This window comes from Mytilus californianus, unplaced genomic scaffold (assembly GCF_021869535.1).
Source record: "Mytilus californianus isolate M0D057914Y unplaced genomic scaffold, xbMytCali1.0.p SCAF_1, whole genome shotgun sequence".
NCBI lineage: Eukaryota > Metazoa > Mollusca > Bivalvia > Mytilida > Mytilidae > Mytilus > Mytilus californianus.
In genome coordinates this window covers 75,387,756-75,409,145 of record NW_026262581.1, presented here as the reverse complement: position 1 = coordinate 75,409,145, position 21,390 = coordinate 75,387,756, and the positions used below count along the sequence as shown (strand labels likewise).

The 21,390-nt window shown below is 32.0% G+C and overlaps 1 protein-coding gene across 1 annotated transcript in view; it reads left to right on the top strand.

The window, feature by feature from the left end:
* Positions 1-3,235: 3,235 nt before the first annotated feature.
* The window catches only part of LOC127737984 (uncharacterized), a 32,002-nt gene continuing 13,847 nt past the window's right edge, over positions 3,236-21,390 (top strand). Inside the window, exons 1-11 of the mRNA XM_052248961.1 lie at positions 3,236-3,256; positions 5,604-5,734; positions 6,317-6,482; positions 7,397-7,523; positions 8,126-8,196; positions 9,415-9,595; positions 10,120-10,281; positions 11,474-11,637; positions 15,930-16,050; positions 19,453-19,540; positions 20,864-20,947. Of these exons, the coding sequence (XP_052104921.1) occupies positions 3,236-3,256; positions 5,604-5,734; positions 6,317-6,482; positions 7,397-7,523; positions 8,126-8,196; positions 9,415-9,595; positions 10,120-10,281; positions 11,474-11,637; positions 15,930-16,050; positions 19,453-19,540; positions 20,864-20,947 (1,316 nt within the window). The remainder of the gene's footprint in view (positions 3,257-5,603; positions 5,735-6,316; positions 6,483-7,396; positions 7,524-8,125; positions 8,197-9,414; positions 9,596-10,119; positions 10,282-11,473; positions 11,638-15,929; positions 16,051-19,452; positions 19,541-20,863; positions 20,948-21,390) is intronic.

Sequence of the window (21,390 nt, the reverse complement as noted above, 5' to 3'; positions counted from 1 at the left end):
AATGTCTTATACAACAATCAACACAAATATGAATGTTCAATACAGATGTCAACGTTAACATTAATATATAGTATGTAAGAGTCAACCTAGACATCGATTTTAGTTCAACAGTCAACAGAAACAGAAATGTCTAGAACAACAGCCAATACAAACATCAAAGTTCAAAACAAATGTCAACATTAACATTAATGTGCAGAACAAGAGTCATAGTAGACATTGATGTTTAGTTCAACAGCCATATTAATATAAACATAATGCAACAATCAACATAAACATTATTACTTAGTACAACAGTCAACATAAACATACATTAAATACACAAGTAAGAGTCAACCTAGACATCGATTTTAGTTCAACAGTCAACAGAAACAGAAATGTCTAGAACAACAGCCAATACAAACATCAAAGTTCAAAACAAATGTCAACAGTAACATTAATGTCCAGAACAAGAGTCATAGTAGACATTGATGTTTAGTTCAACAGCCATATTAACATTAATGCATAATGCAACAGTCAACATAAACATTATTACTTAGTACAACAGTCAACATAAACATACATTAAATACGCAAGTAGGTGAGATCGATAACGGGGAGGGACTGAAGGAATTATTCGGGTTAGAGAAAAAAAGGCAAAAAAAAAAGAATAGAGAATAATGGGGTTCTAAATTATAAAGAATAGAAAATAATGGGCAAAATGAATAAAGAATTGAGACAAATGGTCTGAAAAATTGAAGAATAAAGAAATGAAGAACCCCCCATCCATACCCTATTATATACACCATGGACGATAAAGAAAGTTAAGGAATTTCCTCATAACACTGGAATTTGGTTTCATTTGAAAAATATGATGAATATAAATCCTTGCTTAATCAATTAGAACAGATGAGTTGGGTTTCACAAAAGCTTGACTAGCCCGATGGTCAAAACTTAAACAGAAATGTCTAGAACAACAGTCAGCATAAACATCAATGTCTTATACAACAATCAACACAAATATGAATGTTCAATACAGATGTCAACGTTAACATTAATATATAGTATGTAAGAGTCAACCTAGACATCGATTTTAGTTCAACAGTCAACAGAAACAGAAATGTCTAGAACAACAGCCAATACAAACATCAAAGTTCAAAACAAATGTCAACATTAACATTAATGTGCAGAACAAGAGTCATAGTAGACATTGATGTTTAGTTCAACAGCCATATTAATATAAACATAATGCAACAATCAACATAAACATTATTACTTAGTACAACAGTCAACATAAACATACATTAAATACACAAGTAAGAGTCAACCTAGACATCGATTTTAGTTCAACAGTCAACAGAAACAGAAATGTCTAGAACAACAGCCAATACAAACATCAAAGTTCAAAACAAATGTCAACAGTAACATTAATGTCCAGAACAAGAGTCATAGTAGACATTGATGTTTAGTTCAACAGCCATATTAATATAAACATAATGCAACAATCAACATAAACATTATTACTTAGTACAACAGTCAACATAAACATACATTAAATACACAAGTAAGAGTCAACCTAGACATCGATTTTAGTTCAACAGTCAACAGAAACAGAAATGTCTAGAACAACAGCCAATACAAACATCAAAGTTCAAAACAAATGTCAACAGTAACATTAATGTCCAGAACAAGAGTCATAGTAGACATTGATGTTTAGTTCAACAGCCATATTAACATTAATGCATAATGCAACAGTCAACATAAACATTATTACTTAGTACAACAGTCAACATAAACATACATTAAATACGCAAGTAGGTGAGATCGATAACGGGGAGGGACTGAAGGAATTATTCGGGTTAGAGAAAAAAAGGCAAAAAAAAAAGAATAGAGAATAATGGGGTTCTAAATTATAAAGAATAGAAAATAATGGGCAAAATGAATAAAGAATTGAGACAAATGGTCTGAAAAATTGAAGAATAAAGAAATGAAGAACCCCCCATCCATACCCTATTATATACACCATGGACGATAAAGATAGTTAAGGAATTTCCTCATAACACTGGAATTTGGTTTCATTTGAAAAATATGATGAATATAAATCCTTGCTTAATCAATTAGAACAGATGAGTTGGGTTTCACAAAAGCTTGACTAGCCCGATGGTCAAAACTTAAACAGAAATGTCTAGAACAACAGTCAGCATAAACATCAATGTCTTATACAACAATCAACACAAATATGAATGTTCAATACAGATGTCAACGTTAACATTAATATATAGTATGTAAGAGTCAACCTAGACATCGATTTTAGTTCAACAGTCAACAGAAACAGAAATGTCTAGAACAACAGCCAATACAAACATCAAAGTTCAAAACAAATGTCAACATTAACATTAATGTGCAGAACAAGAGTCATAGTAGACATTGATGTTTAGTTCAACAGCCATATTAATATAAACATAATGCAACAATCAACATAAACATTATTACTTAGTACAACAGTCAACATAAACATACATTAAATACACAAGTAAGAGTCAACCTAGACATCGATTTTAGTTCAACAGTCAACAGAAACAGAAATGTCTAGAACAACAGCCAATACAAACATCAAAGTTCAAAACAAATGTCAACAGTAACATTAATGTCCAGAACAAGAGTCATAGTAGACATTGATGTTTAGTTCAACAGCCATATTAACATTAATGCATAATGCAACAGTCAACATAAACATTATTACTTAGTACAACAGTCAACATAAACATACATTAAATACGCAAGTAGGTGAGATCGATAACGGGGAGGGACTGAAGGAATTATTCGGGTTAGAGAAAAAAAGGCAAAAAAAAAAAGAATAGAGAATAATGGGGTTCTAAATTATAAAGAATAGAAAATAATGGGCAAAATGAATAAAGAATTGAGACAAATGGTCTGAAAAATTGAAGAATAAAGAAATGAAGAACCCCCCATCCATACCCTATTATATACACCATGGACGATAAAGATAGTTAAGGAATTTCCTCATAACACTGGAATTTGGTTTCATTTGAAAAATATGATGAATATTAATCCTTGCTTAATCAATTAGAACAGATGAGTTGGGTTTCACAAAAGCTTGACTAGCCCGATGGTCAAAACTTAACATAGGAAAAAACATTTTACAATCACGAGGACCAATTAGTACATACGGTGTTGGACTTAAAGGCAACATATACACGTATCTTGATTCTCTCTGGTTGTTAATCATGCTTAAAGCGATGGAAGTCGAAGTTTATATAGTATGTGTATTAACAGGGCTCTATTTGCGATAACGGCCATTGTTCAGGGGCTTCTAAGGTTAAACTCCATATCACAGTAACATATTTAGGAGAAGACTGGTGAAACTGTTGATTTCTACATCCATACATGTATACACTCAAAAATATAATTTTTAACATTAGTATATGATTCATTTGACTACCTTACAAAATGTTTCTTATGTTAACGAAAGGCAAATCTTCTATTTATAAACGCTACATAATTTTACTATTATTCTGTGGTGAACAATGGACTTTTTTGTCATAAGATATATTCAGTAATTTTAATGAAGTAAGAAACAAAAGTCCAAATGAAAGATATTTATTGATGTTGATCGTATACATGTATCCGATATCCTCGTTTTTATAGGAAATTGCGGTTATTGCAACCTATGCCGACATCACAAATATGTAAAGCATTCCGGGGGCAACACTAAATAATCAATTTAAAAGTTTTATTACCATCCATTATTCAATTGCTCATCACTGACAGCCCGTTTTAAACAAACTGTTACAGATAAACTGTTTTAAATAATATTGGTATATGATAGCTACTGTTATAAATTGTGAATTCTTATTCAAATTCTAAAATTATCTTACAATGCAACATACAGGTAATTCAATTTATTATTTTTCATTTAATGAAGCTTTGATAAATGAATTGAAATTGTAATTTATTCTAAAAGTATGCATCAATTACTCAGTTATTAGATATGCACAAGTAAAGGTAGCATCATCTAAAACCCGTATGAACAAAGTTTTATTTAGTTTGTGCTAGTCTTATATATGTAGTACTGTTGGCTGACATGTACATGTCTTTTATTGCAAATTTTATTTGTTGTATTCTGGTTTTTAATCAGATGCACTTGTCTAAAAATATTTGATAATTCTCGTATGTTTTCATCGTATTTGTTTCGCCAGCAGGGTACTTTACCCAAAGTTAATCGGTATTTTAATAGAATATACAATATTAAAGTGGTATATGTGTAAAACGAGGTCCAAGTTCTGAAAACATTATCAATGTCACATTTCTTGACATCTCTTAGGCTCCTTAATGGCTCAAAAACTACAATAGTGTTGACAATTTAAGAAAAAATAGCTATTACTAAAAATATATTTTTTCATAAGCAGGGTCCACTCTTTTTCATCAAAGTTTTCCGACGTTGCCTCTGTTAGTCGAATACATAACAGGAAAGTGACCTCATTCTAATATAAAATATTTAAAATGCGTGCACATTTTGTGATGCTTATTTGACAATTCCTTGAATAATTCATATCAAAAATATAGTTAGGTTTGATTTATTTTATTTCCAACACCTACGTCCGTTTAAAATATAAAAATTAAGAGATGTGGTATGATTGCCAATGACGCAACTATTCAATAAGACCAAAGGAAAAAGATGTGAACAAATCCAGGTCACCGCACGGCCCTCAACACTGAGAAAAACCTATATAGTAAGCTATATAGATGATGGCCTGTCACCAAATAATTTAAAGTTTGGTGATATGTTGAACGTATCTATCCATTGACCCAACTTGAAATAAAGGATACTACTGGTACGGTTAAGACTGCCTCATATCTTGACTTACGTCTAAAAATTGACAATGAGGCTGTCGGTTGAGAACAAAACTTTACAACAAAAGAGATGATTTAAGTTTCCCAACTGTGGTGAAATTTCAATTTTTATGGACCAACATTTCATCAGCGCCTGCATGTGGAGCATATATCTCCCAGTTGGTACGATATTCCAAAGCTTCCAATTCCTAACATTATTTCTTTGATAGAGGTTTTCTTCTTACAACGAAGCTATTACACCAAGGATTACAAGTGATGAAGTTGAAGTCACCCCTTTGAAAATTTTAAGGACGCCATCACGACTTGGTTTACAGTTATGGAATATCTTGTTGCACAGTTGACGACGGATATGTTCCAATTGTCATAACCACAATCCCGTCTTCTTTTCCACGAATGTGAAATCATCAAATGAGACTTATCACCAAACTTTGTACTAACATAAGCAACACGACGGGTGCTATATGTCCTTCTTTGAAGTTTAACATCCAGGTTTAACATGAAGGAAAACAACTCTCTGTTCTGGATGTCAATCGACTTAAACATGTGTAGATAATAATAATATTTCGAATGTCAAAGTAAACCTTAGAATTGTCAACATCTTGTGATTGTATTTTGAACCAAAAAGAAACATTCTCTATTAGTAAAACTGTTTATAATTTTAAATTCTCTTAACTACAAAACAATATATAGTGCAGTATGCGATGAATAGCGGCTTTATCAAGTATCAGATATTTTTATTTTAACGATTTTTAGGATAATTACCAAACAGTACCCAGTGTATTATGGCAGTATTATGCTGATATAGATGGTGATTTTGTTGAATATCCTGATAGTAACAGTCATCAATGCGACAAGAATGGCAATATTATCAGTCCATTAACGGAGTAAGTATTATTGTGGTACTTTTTCCAAATGCCTGTTCGGAAATTGGTTGACACAAATTAAAACAATTTTAGAAGTGATTGACCCAGGAGTAGCCATTTGGAAGGCCAGTTTCGATTATGATTAATATAAAATAAAATTTGTGCTTATTGGTTTATCAAAAACATTATAAAAGTGTCGATTTTGAAAACTGTATTTTGATATTTTGGTTATTTTTAGTTAAAACAATCATTGGTCACATGAAAATTCTGCTTTTTAAATTATTCTATCATTATTGTTTAGTCGAAGTATGTGGTCAATGTAAAAACAAAGGAAATAGATCTGTAATGTGTAAGAAAACAGCCATTTTGTAAACCAAAACGTCGCAGTTTTTAAGCTTAAAGCAGTGCAACTGAGGAAATGAATGAAGAATCACTATGTTGTTTTTGGTATATTTATAACTAAGACAAATTTTGCCATTAATTAAATATAATACAACGGGAACAAACTCTAAAAGTATTGTACATCACTTCAATCTTTCAGCGAAATGAAGCGAAGCAAGATAAGAATGAAATATTGATCCAAGGTATTGGTTTATATTTCAGAGACTGGTTTGCCGTAAAGCATACCAAAACAGAGAAAAACCTTGTGATTGTATACGATGTAGGATCAAACATAGAAAGTACTGTAGATAGTCAGGGGAGAAAATTTAGTGAAGTTGTTAAAGAAGCTATCAAACAAACTTTACAAACGCTAACACCTAATGATAAGGTACAAAATACTAATTTTCTTCAAAAATATTTTTTAAAACTTACTGTTTCTAGATTTACTAATTTGCAGATAAATTAAAAGTAAAAGTAGTTGACAATATACATGTATCTTGTAAATATGGATTATTGATATAAAAATAAAACAATACATATCAAACTTGTGATATACCCCTATATTAAGGATTGAAAGTTGAAAATATTTTTCTAGGTTTTTACTGTGAATCCGACATTTTCATTTGTCAATTTCAGCTATATGACGTAAAATTACGTGGAATGGTATTTCTTTCATCACACTAGACAATTTCTGCCGAAGTTTGTGTTTAAAAGTTTTATTTTCAGGTTCAAAATGTCAATAAACATATACGAAATGAAAGCAATTGACCATCACTTGTTTAACAAGAATCTCTTCCGCACTTCATTCAAAATGTGGAGGTGACTTGCTTTCATTTCGTATACATTTTCAAAAAACAGTTATATTCTATATTTAAACAGTTACAATATTTATCACTAGCCAATAGAACACGAGACAGGTAACAAAAAGGTGACAAAAACCCTGCGTAACCATTTTGATACTATAAGTTACAGTAACTACAAGATTTGTTGTTCAAATTACATAATTTTTATACAAGATGTGCACACAACTGTAAATGTTCTTTTTTCAACAAGTTTTCAAATACATAGGGCATTTTAACCTTATTTTGATCGATGGAGTTTAACAGAAAATCTACTCGTACATGATACATTACACAAAGCATTGTCGGCTTGCCTTTTAGATGCCTGTATTTGTCTCAATAAGGTTTAATTGTTCATAGATATACTTGTCCGAATATTGCTGCTGATGCTACTATTGACAATTACTCTTTTGATTTAGCTGCTTCTCATTTGTCCAATTTGTCAAACTATTCCATTTTACAGGTTAACATTATCGCCTTCAATGGAACAGCTCAGATAACAAACATGTGTAAGAATAAGTTATTCATCGCTAATCAAAGAAATAAAGATATCCTATCACAATTTGTAACAACAATGGGCAAACCTGGAGGTAACTATTATTTACTGTTATGTATATAACCATCTCTATAATCCTAAAAAAATGGACCATTGTCGGAAGATATCAAGACCGCCTTGATCACACGTTACCCTTTATAAAGAGTTTAAAATACTTATTATAATTTTTAAATTTTAACATTTATGTTTAAACACGTCAATATTTATAGAGTATCGTTGATCATCTCAACTAGATTGATTTTCTCGCTTGAGCCGGTACGGCGAAAGTGAGAAAAGCAATCGAGTTGAGATGACCAATGAAAATCTGTTTATCGCTATTTTACCTATGACGACGTTGTTAATTTCATTGATAACGGGCACGTGCTCCCTTAGTTTCTAGCGATAATTTTTCATATCACTCTACTGTGCTGAGAAAGGAAATTATCAGTCAGTAAGATCAAAGGAAAATTTCGTAAAATAGCGATAAAGGGAGCTATACTATTTCTCTTAATGTAAATGTGTCTGCTTCTTTGTGGTCGTTGTAAAAAATGAGAAGATGTCGTATAATTGCCTTTCCATCCCTCTTTTCTAATAATACCGTTATAATGTTTATCTAACAACTCAGCTTTATACATTCAATATGCAACTTTTATTCAGGAAGATCAGACTACAGTGTTGGATTGGAAGCTGCATACAAAATATTAGAAACAGAAAATGCGGACAAACAGGTAGTTAATAAGTAATGAAGATTTTGTTTTTTGAGATTTATTGCTTTTTATCAAATTTATAAATGTCCGTAAATAATTCTTAAATGCATTCAAGTCATTTGACTTTTACTTAGAAGATTTCTTTTGTTTGTTGTGACCTAATCTCTCCCATTCGAAGTGCATGATAAGTGTTTTTCAAAAACAATTTTACCAAAATATATAAGCCAAAATTTTGTCCTCAAGTAGGCAAAATTGACCGTAGGTTATTAGAATCTTAGCTGATTGGCTGATAGTTGACTCCACGAAAATCCAACAACTTAGCCTCTTGTTTATTAAAAAATTCTTAACTGAAATGCCATTTCATGTATCTTTAGAGCCAATGCTAACTACCCTGAACTCAATGTTCTATTTTAGTATTAATCTACCTGACGCCATATAAGTTTTCACGTTTTTGTCCATTTCAGAATAATCCCACTTATGTATCAGACATGATTATGTTTATAACCGATGGTAAAACACCGACTGTAAACACAACTAAGTTGTTTACAGTAATAGAAAATCACCAGAAAGCGATTGGTAGGAACGTGTCACATGCTGTGTTTTCACTTGACTCCAGCAGCAAACAAGTGAAACAGATTCTCACTAACATTGCAGAACAGCATGTACCAAATTGGCCTGTAGTAAGTTATTTTGTAATGTTATTGACAAATTCAGTCAGTTGATGAGCAAAGTGCAGTTTGAAATTCGACATATATAATGTTTTAAGTCATATACCTTATACCAAAAGTGTTGTTATTATTCTTAGGTCCTTTTTGGTCATATAGCTCTTCAACTGTTTCGGTTCTTATACATCCTTGGCTTTAAAATATTCGGCTTTGATCGTTCCTGATGAAAGTAAATCCAGATAAACACTTCGGACGCATGAAATTCATAAAGTGTTGTTTTAATTTTATACCTGATCCTTTATTTTCGTTAATGTCCTTTATTTTTGCTAATAGAAAGCCTAAGTTCCATGTTCATTAACTCCTTGTCAATGGTTAATTACAAAAGCAAAAAATATGAAAATACAAATGCTGAAATTGATTCATGGTAACGTTTCAGATGAAAACGGTATACTGTAAATGTATCACTGCCAGGTATTGGTAAAAATAGTTATCTAACTATGGTCTTTCAAATGTAGTAGATTAATCTTCAATAAAAATACACTAGTTTTTTAAACAATGCTTTATATGTTTGCAGGGCTTGAATATAACAATTAGACCAACAGGAGTCAGTAATCAAAATGGAATTGTTTACTTCTTTCCTGATTTGAAAGGATTTCCGACAGGTGTAGCAAAAGAGTTTACATCAAGTATACCGTTCACTGTAAACACTGACAAAGAATATACAGTCATAGCTCCTGTTATTGAGGACAAACTAGGTACAAACGTAAAAAATATATTGTATAAAGTAAAATAACAAAAGTACCGAACTCCACGGAAAATTCAAAACGGAAAGTCCTATATCAAATGGCAAAATCAAAAGCTCAAACACACCAAATGAACGGTATACCATAGTTATTTATTTACAGATAGATAACCCAAGTAAATGTATTTGCTTTTGATTGAATAAACATGCACGATAGAAAAACTATTTAAATCATGAAACATTGAGGCATATGGGGTTCATTAATAAACTTAAGTTTACAAATCACTTAGACAAAACTGACCTTAGACGACATTGTCTCTTCTGTTTAGGCGTATTTGTCTTTAATGCTCTTTCGTGAATTGTGCATTTGGCCCCTTTCACTTTTGATTTATAACTTACCTGACGAGGTTTACTCCAGAAATACATGCCGCATGCTGCAATCGAATCAAATGTTAATTTATATTAAATATTATGATTGATCTACATAAGATATGTCTATGTTCGTACTTTTGTAAGCAAATATAATTTCTTTTGAAGGGCTGAAAATGACAATAAGTGTACCTGTGATTGATAAATTATCAAATAATTCAGTAACTGGAACTGCTGCCGTTGATGTTTCCATGGCAACAATGTTTACAGAGATAGAAGATTTTGAGCTTGGTGTTCACAGCTATGCATTTTTATTGGAGAAAAGACACGGTTATATATATATCTTTTTGTATTATCAATTCAACCATCTTTACAAAATTCGACATAATTATAGATCTATATATACACATTTTTTGAAGAGTCAACAAGATAATGAAATTTTTACATAAGAATAGAGATGAAAAAAAGATGGATAAATATAGATACCAAAATAAGAATAGATACATAAAAACAATACATACTGTTGTAGAGATTCTAATATGAAATACTAGTAGTTTAAAAGTTTGATAAGTTAATGAGATAATGCCAGTTTCTCATAAATTAATTTCACACCATGGCCACTGTTAAAAGTTCTTCAATATTCACAATATGATAGATTCATTTGTGTACACTTGAGTTTTTAACATTTTCGCTAACTTCTGACTATTTAGTTAGATTTGGAAAAACAAGAAGTACATATCCCAAAAATATACGCAAGAAGGACGTTATTAACCAAACCAATTTTCTAAAGGAATTATTTTATATATTTTCTTTTAATACAAATTATTTCATTTTATTTAATGACGTTATTCGATGCAAAATTTCCCAAAACATGCAACAATTAGCAATATTTTATTCAACAGCACTATGTTGCACTGAAAAGCATTGTGATTCTTTAGAAATATGTAAAATTCTAGATATATTTTAAAATTTGTTATATAGGCTTTATTCGTTCAGTGTATGTTCACTTGTTTTTGTTAATGTCTTTTGATTGAGTTAAGCCATTTTAATTGATATTTTATATATATATAGTGTGTCTTTCTTTGTTGTGATGTTACACTATTGTTTCAGGTTAGGGTGAAGGTTGGCGCCCATTAAAACGTTTAAACCCGTTGCATTTGTTTGTATCTGTCCTAAATCAGGAACCTGATGTTCAGTGGTTGTCGTTTGTTGATGTGGTTCATAAGTGTTTCTCGTTTCTCTTATATCGATTAGACCGATGGTTTCCTGTTTAAACGGTTTTACACTAGTAATTTTTGGGGCCCTTTATAGCTTGTTGTTCGGTGTGAGCCAAGGCTCCGTGTTGAAGGCCGTACTTTGACCTATGAAGTTTTACCCTTACAAATTGTGACTTGGATGGAGAGTTGGCACTCATACCACATCTTCTTATATCTATTTGTAATATTCGAATTCCAGTGGGTTTTAAAATCATGATTTTAACCCAATGCATTATCAATCAATAGTTTCTGTTTATTTTTCACAGCACACGTTTTACTTCATCCGAAACTGAAAGATCCAGCTAACACTATACATGATAAAGGAGAGGATGATATCTTCCCATCAATTCAAACACTGGAACCAAATTTAAGTCAAGAACAAATCAAGAAGATTACAACTGAAGGAAAAATCGGATCTTTCTCTGCTAAGGTAGTGTATAAATTGTACTTTGATTTAAAGATAATTTGTAAGAATATGTTAGTATGTTTTTGGTGGGGCTCGTGTTGCTTAGTCTTTAGTTTTCTATGTTGTGTCATCTGTACTATTATTTGTCTGTTTGTCTTTTTATTTTTGGCCATGTCGTTGTCAGTTTGTTTTCGATCTGTGAGTTTGACTGTCCCTCTGGTATCTTTCGTCCCTCTTTTAGTACTTATTTATCTTCAATTGGGTAAGCGAGTTATACCGTTTTGAAAAAGGTAAAAAGAAAACTTATTTCAAACGGAAAAGCACATCCTAATTTTTACGGTGATGTTGCTTACCGAAAATACTGTAATTAGATCTTTGAATATTGTTTTTATTGGTATAAATAAAGATTTTGTTATCAGTAAATTTAAACCATATTAAATATTATTGTTATACACATATACATATGCACATTCACGGTTCTGTTATCTGTCGATACCAATAATTTGGCATTACACAAGGTCATGTTTATCTCTGACTGTTAGTGACATCTTTAAACCAAATCCATTGGATATTGAATGTGTGCGGATTGATTATTTAGTCTTAGAATACATTATTGTTTTCATTAGTTGTTAATGGTTTCGTACTCTCAGATCTATATTCTGTGTCTTTTTTATTGTGAGGAATGTATAAATACCCTGCCACATCCGGTCTGTGTTTTTGTTATTGGTTTTTCTGCTTTGTATCGATCTGATGACTTAAGCCCTTTTCAACTGATTTTTATAGTTTGTTCTTATGTTGTACTGTTACACCACTGTTCCAGGTTAGGGGAGGGTTGGTGACTTCAAACATGTTTAAACCCACCACATTCTTTATGTGCTTGTCTCAAGTCAGGAGCCCGTAGTTCAGTTACTATCGTTGGTTCATGTCTGTCATATTTGTTCTTTGCAAATTGTTTTGTTATACATTAGGCCGTTATCAGTTTTCTCAATTGAATTGTGTCATATTTGTCATGTCGGAGCATTTTATAGCCGACTATATGGTATGGGTTTTCTCATTGTTGAAGACCGTACGGTTGCCTATAATTGTTTACATCCACTTCATCTGAACTTTGGTAGATAGTCGTCTCATTTTCAATCATACCACATGTCCTTATTTTTATATAGATATACATTTTATGTATCTAAAACTATGGTTATATCATGATAAAAGTCAAAGATAACTTCTTACGATGCTTCAATTTCAGGTACGATTGTTGATTCAAATTCAGAAAGCCAAACAAAGTCAAAGAAATTACAGAAAAAAACCCGCAAAAAGGAGCCGAAGCGAAATAGGCTTTATTTTGTCTAGTTGAAGAATTTAGGGGTTTATGCAATTACAAAGTATACCTTTAGACTTTTTTATCAAGAGATAATAAAAATCATTGATGTACAGGATTATAGTAACGACAGTAAACCACATTTCGTAGTATTTTGTTGCAGATAAAACCAGGAAGGAGTACGTTTATGAGTAATATAGACATGCCACTCCAAGATTCAACTATTATGTATCAACATCTAGATGGTACACAGTTTGTTATGGTCATGGTTATGTTTCATTCAGATAGTGTAGTTCCAAAAATGAATGCAATCCCACCGGTAATGATAATACAGTCTTACTAATAAAACATTCAGTTAAATCTGTGTTTTAAATTTTAAAGTGAGTTAGTTTTATTTTAGAATTCTTACTGAAAAGCTTTCTGCTTAATTGAGGTTTATAAAACACTTAATTTATGTTATGTACATGTTTTTGTTTATGTAATTTATGATTATAATGTATACATATTTTAGGGCTTATAATCTGATATGAATAGAAACTTACGAAATTAGATTTCCTTAATTTTAGTTTTATGACAGTGCTTAGTGTTAGGCTGAATCATATAAATTTGTGAGTAACATACAAAGCCAATTAATGCCTACAAAGTCGTATCACTGGTGAAAGATGGTGGGTGTGAACATGCGGATGGTTTATACAAAAAGTGTATACAAATCATTATTTCTTTTACAAAATAACAACTTGTACACAACATACACATCATTCATTGACGACTATATATTGTCGTTTTTATGACACACAAAGGTGGCACGTAATGCCATAGTCTCGTTTATAAGGCCAAGTACCAACACGCTCTTGTATTCAATTGTCATTTCTATATATACAAAGACGGCTACATGATCATTTGTTATTTAAGGGTAACCACATAAAAAACGCACCATACCATAGAGTAGATATCAGTCACAGCTTTCAAGTATGTTCTATAGATGGTCACATTGTAGCACCAGCTGCTACAACAGTTAAGGTAACAGTAATTAGAATAGACTCTCGGGGTTTACAGCTTGTCATATTGTATAGAAACCTGTCTATTTATTGAAGAAGACTGTATGTTGACCTTTAGAATACTCTTGTTTCTTTGCTGTTTAAATATTCTCTTTTTCATAGTTACAAAGTCGTCATTTTTCGTAGATATACTAATATATGTTATATTTCCCTCTACATCGTACTTTTTGCGAGATACATGAAGTTCTAACTTCCATATTTTTTTTTTATAAATTGTGTTCTAAAAGTAAAAACAAAAGAATTATTTAGATCAAAAACTTTCACAAAAGTGCGTAGTTATTTAGATAGATAACATATTTGTTAAGTTTGATGGACTTTTCAAAAGATAGTCCGAATACATATGTGAACCAACTCGTATTGCAATCTTTATTCGTACCAGGCTAATTTCAAATAAGAGTTTCCAAAGAAGACTTTAAAGAAGCTAGCATTATCCTTTAACTTCAAGTTCTGCTATATAAGATTTTTTTTGTTCTCACTGAATAGTTCAATATTTGGTGACTAGGTTGATTGCATCTATTCCACGGAACTTGATTTAAAGGATATCACATGCATAGTTAAATCTGTTTCATATCTTGACTTATATTTAGAAATTGACAATAAGAGTCGACAACAAAAACTTTATTGCAAATGAGGGGATTTCATTTTCCCGTTAAAAACTTTCAAGTTCTGTTAAATAACATACCACAGCGTCTGCACAGTGATCAAGTATTTAACTTTCAATTGATATTCGTGGATATTCTATCATGTTTTACTTGATAGAAGGTTGCTACTTACAAGGAAGCTTTTAACCAAGTGTTCCTAATGTTAAAGTTTAAGTATACCAATCGAAAGTTTTATTATGGAAATCATAATGATGTGGTTCCCAGTTATGCACAGATTATTATAGAGACGAAATTGTACCACTTGTCGTAGCCACGATCCTATTCTCTTTTTTTTCTATTGTGACCACATACCGGGATGCGACTTATCCCCGAACCTTTACTTGCTAAGAACAACACGCCTAGCAACATGCTATGAGTGGGACAGGAATTGTGTACAATTTCGGAGCACTTGATATAAGCTCACACGACCTTGGTCTTACGTGTGGTTCATGATGCTCAATCATAAAATTTTCTGGGTAGTGTTTTGTGAAAACTTAGCAAAATTCCCACGCTTGTTATTTGGTTTGCCAGACGAGCATTTTGTCTCCATTAGACTAATCAGTGGCGCTTGATTCAAAACAGATGGAAGGGTAGAGTTGAGGAACATTAAAACCGAAAAATTCGAAACGTTGTGCCTACTTCGGCTAAGGCAATCCAAGATGGGGATAGTGAAGTATTGTTTATCTTTTCAATTGGTCATAGTGTTGTCGGTTTTTCTTTCATCTATCTATGTTTTTTTTTATTTTATCCCCTTTAAATATTCGAAGTGTTTGTTGTTTTCATTATGTTATCAGAGTGCCTTAAGCATAATGATTTGCGACAGTATCCGGTTTTAATAATTCTTTTTGAATTCATTACATTCGAGCAAAAGATTTTTCCCCATAATCAAATAATAGATTACCTGATTAATTAATAAGTTTGTAAATCTGATATTTGAAAATATATTATTTTTGCAAAAGACGAGATGTTGTAAGCAAAAACAGTTCACGTTCTTTCTTATCCTTTTTTTAAATGCTATAATATCACTTAATTTTGAAGAAAGTTTAAATATTCAACACATACGAAGATTGGTTTAAAATAACCAAAAACATTTGTGACACACTTATAGTAAATTGATTTTAGTATCAGTATTTTATAGTTTGAATCTAGTACCTTATTGGATGAAAGTGGTAAACGAAAGATGAGAAAAGTCTGAAGAAGATTCACATTGTATTTATTGTTTTTTTTTTGTATTTATGCATAAACATGTATATTACCAACGATTACCGGTCGATGATATTGATGCCTATATTTTAATTACAGCTTTCACCATCTGTATTTGTTGATTCAGAAGTATATAAGTTTACAGAGGAAAATCTACCTAAAGTTGGAACTTTATCTGATTTTTTGTCTGGTAGAAATAATACAAACATTATCAAAGAAGGTAAGACACTCTCCCATGGAGTATAAATTTATAGAAATCTATGAGAATTGTGTAATGATTACCTCGTTATATCGTTATTGCATAGTTATGTGCTTTTCTTGAACGGATTTTCGTGGTATGCTCGTTTCTGTTCTTTTTGTAAATCTCTTGATCACGATTTAAAAACGGAAGGGTTAAGATCTCAAAAAATTTAATTCAGCCTCGTCACAGTTTCGTATGCCTGTCCCAAATTAAAAACCTCGGCAGTAAAAAGAGAGAGAAGATACTAATGTAAAAGAGGGACGAAAGATACCAGAGGGACAGTCAAACTCATAGATCGAAAACAAACTGACAACGCCATTGCCAAAAATAAAAAGACAAACAGACAAATAATAGTACAGATGACACAACATAGAAAACTAAAGACTAAGCAACACGAACCCCACCAAAAACTGGGGGTGATCTCAGGTGCTCCGGAAGGGTAAATGGCGGATATTTCATTGTTTCTTTTAACTTTGTTTACAGTTTTGTTTAAACTCGAGATCATTTACAGTTTTGTTTAAACTCGAGATCATTTAAAGATGATGTATATACACCTATCTATTTGTGATTACTTTATGTTGCCCTTTAGATGTTATCAGTTATATTTGTCGTTTAATTGCTGTGTCATTTACCTATTCCTCACATATCATTTTATTCATACAGATACTAAATATAAAACTATAAGTAACATATCGAAGACTGGGAGTGACCTGATGTGCTTCAAAACGGTACTCAGTTCCTACAAACTACTTGAACCGTCTTGAAAATTAAGATAATAAGACCTAAAATGGAAGATGGATGGACTGAAACGTAACAAATTAATTGTCATACGTTACATTTAGGTTTTTACAGTGTATCTTGTCACAATAGCGTACATTAAACCTTCGAAGAGTTGACATTTTCACTACAATTAAGAATACCTTTTTTCAATAAAGTCCTTGAAAGCAGCAATTACCTTATAAAGACAATTCTGCTTGAAAAGGAGCTCTAGTTTCAAATGGAAGATCCTACTCCATATGCTTGAATGATATGACATGAACATGGGAAAATCGATGTTTTAATAGGGAAGATTATCGCTTTTGTATGACGTTAAAATTCTAAATGTTAATCAATGTGTGAAGCAGATCTAAATGGATCGGTACTGTGTATTTTAAAGATAAATTGGATTGATCAATATAGTCATCAAAAGTATTCAGTGGAAGGACATAGTTTTTTTTGTTGAGAAATCAAAATGCGAATGCGGTCAGCCTCATACGAATAAAAGGAAAGTCAGCAACAAAAGGGGCTCAGGTGGATGCAGAGGAAACCGTTTCTTGAATAAGCCCATCGCTTAAGTGTTACAAACATATACTCGATATGTTGTCAATAAAAAAAAATAACACATTGTAATGATGTCTGTCTAAGAAAAGTTTGTTTTGCAAATCATGGTAACAAGGAAACTATTTCACCAAGGGTTCCAAATGGTAAGTTGAAGTCATCCATCCGAGATTTTACGAACGCAATCATCATTTAGTTGACCGTTATGTAAAACCTGTGTCACAGATGACCACGGATATGTACTACTTGTAGTAACATCTATCCCGGCCTTTTTTCTCGATTGTGACTTTACCAATTGCGACTTATCACTGTTTCATTTTTTAATTCCAAGTATTAATATGAAGGTGCAAATATTTGAACAGGAACTGCTTATCTTTTAGAAGCACATGAGTGCATCTAGGTTTTTGACGTGGTTCATGTTGTTCAATCGTTAATTTGTGTATAGTATTAATTATTGATTTTGTCATGTTTCTTTTTGACTATGCATTTGTCTGTTGGAATTGTGATTGTCCCTTTGCCCCTTTGGATCTTTTATCTCTTTTTTTAGACATTTTTTTTCTATATTGAAGATATTCTTCTCATTATTGCAGTCATTTAAAATGTTATCAAGAATCGTCAACAATTGTCAAGGTTTATAAACATCGAATAAAATGAGCTTATCGGTAACAGTAGTTTACAGGTGTTGAAATCACGTTAAACCATTTAAAATATACAAATAAAGATAAAAGACAAAACTTGAGGTAAACGAACCGAGAATTAATGCGTCGATATGATAAAGGTTTCCTGCTTTGTATGCATTACCCACTATATGAATTCCTACGCTGTCAAAATTTCAAAACAGGGAATAGATGGCAATTGCTAAACTTACATAACTATTCTGGTATCAAGAAATCTAAGAACGCGAAAAAACGTCTATTGTGAGTTATGTCACAGACACATCGAATCGGACAATCAATTAGTAAAAGTGACCATAAACCTTGTGAGTTCTTGATTTCAGTTATCCTTCCACGTAACCTTTTTTAGAACGGCATTTTAATCAGAAGCACATCCCTGTTAATTAAGTCTGTTTAATGTGTACATAAACGCGTATAACGTATTAGTTGATATATGTGAACGCCATACGGTGGGATCAAAGTTGATACTGAAAATGGGATAGCTGAAATCATCATGTTTGTCATAAATTCTAATTTGTAGTCGCTATTCTGTGTTAATACCAAGAAAAAGATAAAAATCAAAAGCAGACTTTGTAGTTGCGGTAGAATTCATCATTTCAAGTTTACTAGGAAATACTAGACGTAAGCCCTAACTTAAACGTTGGTTATATGGTGACAGTATACCAAACCTATACCTAAAAAAGGAATTAAAGAATTTGCCAAGATGTTTTTTTTTTGTCGTTCAATCGGTTGTGTATGAATAATTCTGTTATACATGAGTTTAACAAGTTAATCAAGTGTGATGCTCAAGTAGTTGTTTGTTGAAATATTAATCTGATACAATATAAACAATTCCAGGAATTTTGTTATATCTCCGTCGATCTGATTTTTAATCGGTGTGGTTCTTCACAAAGTAAGATTTTTCGTGACCTGAACCAAGAATAGATCTTTTGAATATTTAGGAATCCACATCTATTTGACACCAGGTTTGCGTATACTTCATCACAATATTATTAAATCCCATCCTTAATTTTATTAATTTTAGTGTTCAAAGAATGATATTAAGAATTTTAAACAGATGTTCCGTTGAACATTGAAACAAGCCAGCTATATACGGATTCTAGCTAAGCTTTGATATTCAGTATTTAGACAGCAAAGTTGGATAAATGATTATGAAAAGAGGCGGATGATATCAAAAAGGTATCCAGAAGTCGAAGTCGTAGAGAAACTGACAACGCCATTTAAAAATATGGAAGACGACGAAAAGACAAACAAGTCTACACTTCACTACATAGAAAAGTATAGACGACTAGTACCACCGTACGTATATTTCTTTACCAAACAGGGAACAACTTTCTTACATCAAATCACCATTAACTCTACAAAAAGTGTTTCCTTATTTATTTGATAGGGATTAAAAAAGAAATATGGCATTCCTTGATTGAAACTCAAAGTTTGATCGACTATTGGAGAAATTCTAGAAATAAAGCCATAGAAAGGTAAATCACTTATATTGAATATTTTAAACAATAGTAGTGTATTTATAAGGATGCAACAAATGTTTAGAAAATCAGAATAACTTTGTTTAATTTTACAAAATCGTTTACTAAAGTATTTTCAATTTTTTGTATTCAAGCAGTGTAGAATTGAAAGTATCAGCAAGCTTCAGAGTTTTCTAGTACTAATATGTATTACCAATTGAGATACACATTTACTCAATAAAGATAACACAATTTGCTAGATGAGTCAAGTAATAAGTATGCCTTTACTTGAATGTAAATGATGAATAGAGAATAATACATGGTAAAATCCGTATCACATGCGGTATCAACCCGAGTAAACAATATCGTCCAGAGGGCCGAAGTGTCTTTCAAGGATGCCGAATTGTCCTGGCGCCGATTTGTCTCGGCGCCAAAGTGTCTAGAATTCGTCCATGTTATGTGCTTTAGAGGAAAAAGAAGAACGTCTTTCTAACTCTGGGATGATTTTGTTCTTAGTTTATACAAACACAATCAGAAAAACGAAGTCCGATATGAACAAATTTTCAGGCATGGTTGAAGTAAATTCTGTTTTTCTCCCATTTCCAGTGTTCGCAGACTGCGTCTTAAACCTCTTGTAGTCGCTAATTAAATGTGGTTACATTTCGTATCATGCCAGGAAATACAGCAACTGGACGTCATATGTCCAACTTTGACGCGTCATTCGATATATGACGTCACGTAATGTAATGATGTTACATTGAAGACCTATTGAAGAAAAAGATTACACTATCTAATATTAGGTTTCATTTGAAAGAGATGCGGTGAGTGCTTGCATAAATTAAATATATTGGCACACGTGTCCCTCCGGAAGCAAGAGGGTTAACATTTCCGACATTGCCGTCTGCTGAAATTTCAAGCGGACAACACTGAGTTCCGGAAAAAGTCTCGATATGTTCCAAAAGGGGTGCGATACAGGGTATGCGATACGGAGGTGTGATACAGGGTATGCGATACGGAGGTGTAATACTGGGTATGCGATACGGAGGTGTCATACAGGGTATGCTATACAGGTCTGGAGTTTCCATATTTATCAAATATTCTAAATCGCAGTAACAAGACTAACTATATGATAACAGTTAAAAAATTACAGAGTAACGGGAAATATATAAAACAATGCATAAAACTGTTATTTTTTTTATTGACAAGCACAATCATTTCATAGATATATAATTATAAATTATAACCATACTTTATTGTAAGCAATTAATGTTTAAAAATTCATCATGAAAAATAAAAACAACATAAATAGCTGTTTAATCCGCTTCTTACACTGTTTTTCAGATTTTTTGGCTCACCATCTGGAGTCTTCAAAATGTATCCAGGGGTAGCCTTAAGCAACACATTTGATCACATTCAGTACAAATGGTAATAATTCTTTGATAATGTACAGCTGTTATAAACGTCCAGTAGTGAGTCTACTAAGTTAATTTTTTCCTGGTAAATAAAGGCAACAGTAGTATACCGCTGTTCGTGAATAGACTTTTTTCATATTATCGACTTTTGACAAATTAGTATATAATTTTTCGACAGGTAACCTACTCTGTGGTAGGATATTCTGGTACTCGGTCAAGTACAAGCAACTAAAAAAAGTAGAATCAACCTTACAATGGTTGCAATTTGGGGAAAAATTAACTGTTTGCCGATGATTTAGTCGTGTAAAGAAAACCTAAAACAGTTGAATTTTTCCCAAAATGCACCAATTGTAAGTTTGATTTTACTTCTTTTGGTTGATCTCACTTGCCCAAGTACCAGAATGTCCTACCGCAGTGTAGGTAACCTGTCGAAAAAATTATAAACTCCGGTGTCAA